At 31.0% G+C, this 9,270-nt stretch overlaps 2 protein-coding genes across 5 annotated transcripts in view; one reads left to right on the forward strand and one right to left on the reverse strand.

Moving 5' to 3' along the window:
• Positions 1-220, reverse strand: part of LOC21400698 (protein HIGH ARSENIC CONTENT 1, mitochondrial) — a 1,646-nt gene extending 1,426 nt beyond the window's left edge. Inside the window, exons 1-2 of the mRNA XM_024176383.1 lie at positions 204-220; positions 25-102 (exon numbers count right to left, since the gene is read on the reverse strand). Of these exons, the coding sequence (XP_024032151.1) occupies positions 25-102; positions 204-220 (95 nt within the window). The remainder of the gene's footprint in view (positions 1-24; positions 103-203) is intronic.
• Positions 221-2,493: 2,273 nt separating this feature from the next.
• On the forward strand, positions 2,494-6,870 carry LOC21400699 (probable aquaporin NIP5-1). 4 transcript variants are annotated; one of them, XM_024176389.1, is made up of 6 exons: positions 2,494-2,643; positions 3,393-3,812; positions 5,031-5,092; positions 5,202-5,370; positions 5,652-5,721; positions 6,529-6,585. In XM_024176389.1, exons 1-6 carry the CDS (start codon positions 2,569-2,571, stop codon positions 6,540-6,542), a joined length of 810 nt encoding a protein of 269 aa, XP_024032157.1. In that variant the 5' UTR covers positions 2,494-2,568; the 3' UTR covers positions 6,543-6,585. The 4 variants fall into 4 exon arrangements, with proteins under 4 accessions (XP_024032157.1, XP_024032158.1, XP_024032159.1 ...); XM_024176390.1 differs by lacking the exon at positions 5,652-5,721 and having other exon boundaries at positions 6,529-6,870; XM_024176391.1 differs by lacking the exon at positions 5,652-5,721 and having other exon boundaries at positions 5,213-5,370; positions 6,529-6,610.
• Positions 6,871-9,270: the final 2,400 nt, after the last annotated feature.

A 9,270-nucleotide genomic window follows, 5' to 3' on the forward strand; every position in this document is an offset into this window, starting at 1 on the left:
GGAAAGGATAAGATGATCACTAACCTGACGTCTAAATAACGGTGACCTACACTAAGAAGACCTTTAACGGAGTATACATCGACGTTCACAACATCTTCAGCCCTACAAACACATGAAAAAAGATATATAATTTTTTGACTTAAAGTTTCAAAAAGAAATGTCATAATTATATGAGAAAACAAAATCAATTATCAAAAGCCCACTTCTTAACAGCAGCCATTGAATACAGAAACTATAACAAGAAGCGTTATATCTGGCTTTTGATTTCTCTTCAACTATCGATACGACGATATTTAAATGGCTTCAGGCGCGCGCGCGCGCATATATATATATATATATATGTATGTACGTATATACACACACGAAGTGGTGGAATGCATGTTTGTTGACTTGTTGAAATATTGGCATTTAACCCTGCAAGCGTTGACTTTCATTTCCAGTTCTCGCTATTTGCTTGTGTTTATGAGTTTGATTTTTAACCACTGACCTTTTTCATATTATTTTTTTTAGCGAATAACCATTGACCTTGATTATAAAAAAAACAAACACGCTTATGACGTACGTACGATAAAGTTGACTTGAAATTGTATATATTTGTTACGCATCATGCATGACACATGATTTTCCTTGATTATATAATTTCAGCTAGGCAACTAGAAGCTACCTTTAATTAATTTATTCTTTGAATTGTGTCTAATATACCCTAATTCAGAATATATATACATGTATACGTCGTCGTCGTCAAGTTATGTTTGTGGATCTAAATCATGTCCACTATTAATATTTATGTATTTCTCCAAAATAAAAAAGAAAGAAATAAAATATTTTCGTTAACTACTTGAGTAGGCTTCGTGCAAAAAGTCAGAAATAAGAATGTTGTCCTGCGCTATTTATATTTCATTTCGTTTTAGAAACAATACGTTATATGTATATTAATTTTTTTTTTTAAATATATGTTATATGCATATTTGTCTATCTATGTGTATATTCTATCATTTTAAGTCTTGAACGGTAGAAATAATCACCAACCCCCGATTTATGTTATTTGTCCTATTTTGATGCCCAAACTTCAAAACGTTAAAACTTAAATCCTAAACTATACTCCTTGTCCAGCTCTTGGCCATGTAGTCACAGAAATCATTAAAAATTCAATAGTATCAACTATGTGACCTTCACATCACTAGTTAATGAAAGGTATTTAGATTATTTAAATTATGTGCCTATAAGATAAATTTAAATAAATTTAGCCCGTCCATGCTTCGTTATCTAACGAGCTAGTAGAGGCAAAAGGTAGGGTGCATTTGGAATTAGTTTTAAAATTATTTTGTTTTTAATAAAAAGTAAAAATGAGATTGTTTTTAGAATTATTTTGGAACTGATTCTGAAATTGCGTTTGGTTGGTTTAATAGATTGTTTTGAGTATAATAAAAAAGTAAAATCGCGTTTATTAATTAATATATTATAATATTGTTGATAAGTACTAAAAAATAAAAATAGAAAAGTGAAAACAACTTTCAACTGTTTTCTAATTCTTTCACAAAAATCATTCTCACTATTTTTCTTTTCATTTTCGTTTTCAAAACATATGCTAAACAAACGTCGCTTCGTTTTCATTTTCATTTTTTGCTTCTCAAAATACATAAAAACCGTTTTCAAAAACAGTTCCAAACACACGCAATTTTTCTCTATTTTTCTTTATTTTTCATTTTTTTGATTTATTCAAGTGTCATTTCAAAACACTTCGTTTTCATTTTCATTTTTTGCTTCTCAAAATACATAAAAACCGTTTTCAAAAACAGTTCCAAACACACGCAATTTTTCTCTCTTTTTCTTTATTTTTCATTTTTTTGATTTATTCAAGTGTCATTTCAAAACACCCTTCATTGATGAGTAATGTGAGCATCACATGGTCATGGTCGATTTTGTTGAGTTTCTAACAATTTTTGTGACTGAAAGGCAAAATATGGGACAAAAAGAATAGTTTAGGGGTGTAATTTATAACGTTTTCAAGTTTGAGAATGAAAATAAGATAAGTGACAAAGCTCATGGGCCAAAAGTGAAATTAACTCTAACTATTTCCCAATGCATTTATTATTATTATTTTTTTTAGTTTTCTCCCTGTCCTTGAATTCCCAGCAAAATTCATGCGTGATTGGCTAGTGAAATTGATAACAACTACGAGCGAGACGGTCATTGACTTGATCTACACTTCTAGTCTAAATGCATTAATATTCTAAAGAAATACAAGCGCTAATTGATTATAAGCATATTACTTTCAAAACATATTTAATATTATGGTGCAACTTTCTAAACAAATTAATTATAATCATAATGTTCCTTCACAACAAATTAATCATAAGCGCATTACTTTCAAAACAAAGTAATTGTAACCATTAATTGCTAACCAACTTTCATTCTCTTCTTCTTCTTCTACTTCTCGATCCTTTTTCTTGTTCCTATTATATCTACAGAACCACAGATTGAGTACAATGATCTAAGCTTTTTTTCTTTTCTTAAAACAAAAAAACCCTCTGTGCGCGGTAGATATATTTGGTTATTTTACTATATATGGCAGAAATAACAAGTGTTCAAAATCCAGGATTCAAATGCTTTCCTGAGTTCAATGTCTCTCCCATCCGCAAGGCATAAAATATATTACTCTTTCTATAATTTTATCTCGTATTATAGACAGGAGAAGGGATATTATTTATTCACTCTTTTTTCTGCTATATATGTTATAAGTTACAATTTAGGAAGAAAAGGTACACATAGGAAGATGCTTAATTAATATATGAGTGGACAACGTTATGCTCCTTTTCAATGCATATTTTCTCAATCATTTCTGTTGTTTGTAGAACAATATTATATATCTTCACATATATGATCTAATGATTCTGTAATATACTCAAGATCTCGATCCATTGATCTCAACACTGTTATTACCTTTAGAAGTTGATTCTGTAATTCATTTTTTATTTTTTTTATTTTTTTGTGTTTTTTTTATTAGTGGTTAATTGGCCTTTTTTTAATTAATAAATTCTCATTATGAATGATAATTAATAGCTCGAGAATTATACTGTCTTATCAGTACGGCTATATCCTTTAAAAAAAATTACAAGCTATATATATGGGATATTTTTTTTCTTTTGAGAATTATAATATGTTAGTTACTTTGCTTTTGTATGACAATTCAGTAAGAATTCTTGGTTTTTTAGTTTAGTGAAAACAGACTTATAAGAACATGTGAATTCCAGATGTGACAATACACATACATATATATTATACATATATATAAACTAATTAATAGTAGTGTGGCATATTTAGCGTTGCACTATAAACACGATCTCACTATTTTCACAAAGGCATTTAAAATAAGTGGCCATGTACTGCAGCTTGGAGCGGAGTTCATTGGGACATTCATAATGATATTTGCGGCAGCAGGCGCCCCCATTGTGAACCAAAAATACAACGGAGCCGAAATGCTGATCGGTAACGCGACAAGCGCGGCGCTGGCGGTGATGGTGGTTATTTTCTCGACGGGCCACATCTCCGGGGCTCACCTAAACCCTGCCGTCACCATCGCATTTGCTGCGCTCCGGCACTTCCCTTGGTCCCAAGTTGTCCCTTACATAGTGGTTCAGGTTTTAGCTTCCATCTCCGCCTCTTTCGCTCTCAAGGGTGTCTTTCATCCCTTCATGTCCGGCGGGGTTACGGTCCCTGCAGTGAGCCATGGCCACGCTTTTGCCCTAGAGTTCATCGTCACCTTCATTCTCATGTTTATTATTACTGCTGTGGCCACAGACACTCGTGCGGTACGTACAAAAAAAAGACTCAAATTTGATCACTTGCGTATGCGTTCTGATCAGTAAACAAAAAATTAATACATGCCATGTTCGAGATTGTATTTCTCAAATTTATTAAAATTATGTAATCGACAACTAGTTTTAACCCATCAATTGATGAATTAACCCTTCTTGGTTTTTAATCCTTATTCCACACTCCAGAAATCATCACACCAAATTATTAAGAAAATAGGTTAGAATAAATACTTGTCTCCATTAGTGCGGCCTTACTCTCAAGTCGAACTCTCTAAGACAACGAGCACGTCGATTTATTGTCTTCCTCAGTCAAATCACCAGATACTTGAATGAGCATTCTCTCTCTAAATGAGAAAGAGAGAAAACGGCTGAATGATTTGACATATTGGAAACCATAACCTAAGTTTCTTTATATATTGTCTTATTAGGCTCTCATTATACCTAATTGGATCAATATTGAGTATCTATCCATTTAGTCCATACCCAATTAGAAGACTATTTAAGCTCTCCACAATTAGTCCACTTAATTAACCTAATTAATTAAATAAGGTCAATATAATTGTTATAAATATGTAGCCCACAATTATTATTAGAAAAAATAATTTCCCAACAGAGATTTTTAAGTTACAATTTAAAATGTTAGATTTTGGTGGCAAATTTTCTCTATTTAATAAACTGTAAAGGTTAAATATGTTAATTTAATGGCTAAATAAATTATTGACATAGAAAAGATATAAATTTGTCATAAATGTGAAAATAAGAGGTATATTCTCAACTACATCCAAAATACTATATATATGTCACACACACATATATAATCAAAATACAAGATATAAAATCGTTAAAAAAAAAAACCATTTTACCATACATGTTTCCTTCAAACAAAAGAGGATCAATATATAAGTTTGCTACCTCTTCCTCTAGAACTTCAATTTAATTAGACACCACTGGTAATCTGTACAGTCTAGTTTTTTCACATTCTGTTACATTTTTCACGTTAGTTTGTTGGACAGAGTTCCTCAAAATTTCCATCCACGAAATTGACAAACCATCGTGACAATAAGTGCGAAATGTGACAACCTTCTAGCTAGGAGATTGCGGACACAATAATTTGGTGGCATATTAAGACGACAACACTTGTTAATAATCCTGAAATTTAGATATTGCCTTTTGATTTCTTATGGGTGAGACTTGAGAGGAAAGTCATGTCAGGTGGGAGAATTGGCCGGTATAGCGATTGGAGCTACTGTTCTACTCGACAATCTCATCGCAGGGTTAGTACCCCCTCCTTCTTGAACTTAAGGTTTTTTTTTTTCAAAAATAATTTCATTGAAAAACGTGAAAACCGTTTCAATACCAATACGGTCGTTAATTAAACGACAGACCAACAACAGGTGCCTCAATGAATCCTGTAAGGACTCTGGGTCCGGCAATTGCGGCTGGGAATTACAAAGGAGTGTGGATTTACATGGTGGCACCACCACTTGGAGCCTTAGCCGGGGCAGCCACCTACACAGCAGTAAAGCTTTCAGACAAGAAACCACCAAATCAGGTTTTTTTTTTTTCCTTTATTTATTTAGGACAAGTAGTACTCCAGTACTTATATGTAATGCTTGTTTGTCACCTGTTTTCTTTCATTAAATAACCATACTAAAGTTTATGGCTCATAAATGGTCTATATTAAAAATGAAAAAAAATGTTATGTACAAGAAAATTAAATGGTGTTAGAATGTTCACTCTAGCTATGTAACACTTTTCATTTTTTCATCACCTGAGCTAATTTAGATATACAATCAAGTGCTAAAATTGAATGTTTGTGATTTTCGGCGATAGATACATGATGAATCTGGTCGTCAGGATGTCCCTTCAGCTAGTTATAGTCCAGCTCCTTCCGCTTCACAGGGTAATTAAGAAACTATCACATGTGTGTATATATACATATACACACGCATATATATATATATATATATACACACACACATATAAATTTATATCTGACTACATGAGTAATTGTAGTGCATGATATGTTTCTGAAACGTTCAAGTAAATGGTATATTTTTAAACGATGAAGATGTCAATAGTTTATTTAGAAGTAAAAAAAAGTATTAACGTCGGATAAATACATATATATTCGCCAATATAATATACTATTTAATTCACGTTTTAAAAGTATGCTATTTATTTAAACAACATTTGAAAAACATATATATATATATATATGTGTGTGTTATTTATTTAAAAAATGTTTCAAAACTATGCTATTTGCCTCTTTGAACTTGTCTTCACTTTTTAAGGAGGACCATATATTCTTCCACCATAACATATAAAAGTGAAATCCACCATAACATGTAAAAGTGAAAACGTAACAAGATAATTATTTCTTATAACACTTACGTTGAAAATGTGAATTAAATGTTTGTATCACTTTAAATAACTAAATTAAATTTAAAAGTATAATAATAGTCTAGCTAACTAAATTTCTCAAAGCTTTGTTGCCGGTATAATCCTGCTATGTTGTCATTAAATTTCTTAAATAATATCTATATTACATTAAATAATTGTCATTAATTTACGTCTCTCACTCTACTTGCTATGTTGCAGGTATAATCCTGCTGAGGGTCGAACCATAGTAAAACCTTATATATATGTTACGGGTTTTTACAGATGATCTTATTGGTGTAATTAATTTATACTATTTGACTGCGCGCAGGTCACATACTATGAGCTGGTATTGATCTCTCAAAGGAAAAGAAAAAAAAAAAGCAAATAAATAAACACAGAGAGTTTGTGATAAAAGAAAAGCAAGTATACCTAATTATCGGTTCAAGATTACTTATGCCCACCTCTCTGGTGCTAAAACCATTCTCTACAGGCAAACAATACATGAAATATGAGAAGAAACTGAGAAGAAAGATGTACCGATGCAACCAACAAATTAAGCCACAGTTCTCAAGTGGTCACTCTCAACCAATAAATGCTCTCTATGTTGTCTTCGTTTTCACAAAGTCAATCTTTTTTCTCCTATTTGGTAAATTTGGTTGTCTTATTTATTACCACCTCCAATTCTGTATAAATTGAAGAATTACATTGCCTTGTAACAAGTTTATTAAAACTGAAAAATGGTGCTTTTTTTTTTTTTTTTTTTTGGCTGAATAAACACTTTTCATTAAGAACCAAAAAGATCCCCTTGGATCATGGCCACCACAGAGCGGCGGCTGTGTGAGGGGGGGGGGGGGGGGGGGGGGGGGGGGGGTGGACCTCCCTAAGAGAAAATTGGCCAGACATCTTAGAACCTCTAGCCCAGTGACAAAGAGCATCAGCTGCTCTATTCTTAGTTCTAGGAATAAAAGCAAAGCTTACTCCAGTACACAAAGCTACTAATTCCAGAACAATATCAGTAAAAATGCCTTGAAGTAACCAGTGTGAGGATTGATCTCTAGCATTTAAAGCATCCACAAATAGCTTAGAATCACTTTGGATGATAACCTCCTGCCAACAAAAATGGTACATTCTTCAAGGGGTGCAATTAGCATATATATTATATATTATTCCAGTCATTGTGCCTCTAAGGTATGTGACATAGGTGATAAACAACATAAACTATGATAAAATTGGTTCTTAACGCTATAATAAAAAGCAGGATAAATTTTATTTTTGCCTCTCAAATTTTAGTATTTTTGTCATTTTGCCCCTAAACTTTGAAAAATGGTATGCTCACCCCTCGAACTTTAAAACATTATTAACTCTGTCCCTTCCGTTAAGTTTATTAATGGATTTGATGATGTGGCCGGATTATTTTCATAAATACCCCATGAAGTATGTATCTTATTTAAAAATGACTCTTGATATACGAAAACATATCAAAATGATCCTTAATTTATAAAAAAAATAATAATAAAATAACAATTTTATTGATACCATTAAAAATTAATTACACATTAAATTCTAATGAAATCAATGAAAGTGATTAAATATTAAAAATAATAAAAAATATAAAACATTTTACTTTAAAGAAATTCAAAAATTAAATAAATCAAATATTTTTAAAAAAATAAAAAATCCAAAAGTAAAGAGGAAATTTTATTTGAAAAACCTACTTCCTCTTTGTAAATATTTATTTAATTTTGAAACATTTTCCTCTTTTCTTGTTTTGATTTTTTTAAAAATTATTTATTTAATTTTTCAATTTTTAAATTCAAGTGTTTTTTATTATTTTGTATTTTTTTTTAAAAATTTTGATCACTTTTCTTGATTTAATTTCAATTTAATATGTTTGATTAATTTTTAATGGCATGTCATATCAACTAAACTATTAATTTATTATGTTTTTCTATAGATTAGGGGGCATTTTTAAATATGGTACTTACTTTGGGGGCATTTATGAAAATAATCTAACTAAAAAGAAAGAAAAGTAAACAAACAAAATTGAAATCAATAAAGAGTAAAGAAATGCCTAAATTAAAATCGAGCTACTTACTGACAATATTAGCAACAATCTAAAACGCCAATCCTCAGCAACGACGCAAAAGACTTATTCACCCCACAAGCATAAGGTGTCAAGTTTTAATAGTAAAGGGTGAGTAAGTATTGTCTCCATAAGGATTGAGTATTAAATTACCGCTAAGTACCGCGATTATCGTAACTTGACTTTATCTAGGCAACCGAACTAAATGAAATTAAAATAGAACTAGAACAAATATAAATACGAAAATAAAATAAAATATGGAAACTTCTATGCACAAATGTACTAGGGACTTAACTTCACCTTATCATTCTTATGTTCATCCCATCAAACCATTGCTAGCTAATTCTACTCAATTCATTAATCAAGAGATCTAATCTAACCTCGTTACCTCTCCTGAGCATCAAACGAAGTCATATGCATGAATACCCGAATCAATATTCTTATCTGACCCGGTTACTCATACACTCATTAAATTTAGCTTTTAAATTAAAAATCAAATGTCAATCGCCTCCCAACCTCACTACAACCTAAATTTCTTCCTACGCTAGCGCCCAATTATAATATCAACCATTTTCTGAAGGATGATTCTAAAAATCTAAAACAAAAAATTCTACTTCCGAGGTTCTTTTAATAAATATTTCCTAAAATTTTTACTCGCATCATTTTCGTGTTTCTGATTTTTTGTTATTTTTTCTTACCTAAGTTCTTAAATTCACGGAATTTTATATGTTATTAGTGTTTAGTGGTTAGTGATTTGGTACCAAACGAGGGAGATGGCTATGACTTTTTATACCTCTATTTATTCTATATGAAATACAAACAATTTTCGAACGCAATTGAAGTGTGCGCATAATACTTTTCAAAACAAATTAATTTTTTTTTCAAAACCAATTAATGATAAACAACATTACTTTCAAAACAAATTGATTATGAACTAATACGTACCTTCACTCTTTTTTTTTCTTCTTTCTCTACTTATATATATAT

The sequence above is a fragment of the Morus notabilis genome, unplaced genomic scaffold (genome assembly GCF_000414095.1).
Source record: "Morus notabilis unplaced genomic scaffold, ASM41409v2 Scaffold568, whole genome shotgun sequence".
Classification (NCBI taxonomy): domain Eukaryota; kingdom Viridiplantae; phylum Streptophyta; class Magnoliopsida; order Rosales; family Moraceae; genus Morus; species Morus notabilis.

Coding starts and splice junctions, on each gene's coding strand:
- LOC21400699 (XM_024176389.1), top strand. CDS start 2,569: ATGGCAGAAATAACAAGTGTTCAAAATCCAGGATTCAAATGCTTTCCT. Junction 3,813..5,030: donor TGGCCACAGACACTCGTGCG/GTACGTACAAAA, acceptor AAGTCATGTCAG/GTGGGAGAATTGGCCGGTAT. Junction 5,093..5,201: donor CTCGACAATCTCATCGCAGG/GTTAGTACCCCC, acceptor ATTAAACGACAG/ACCAACAACAGGTGCCTCAA.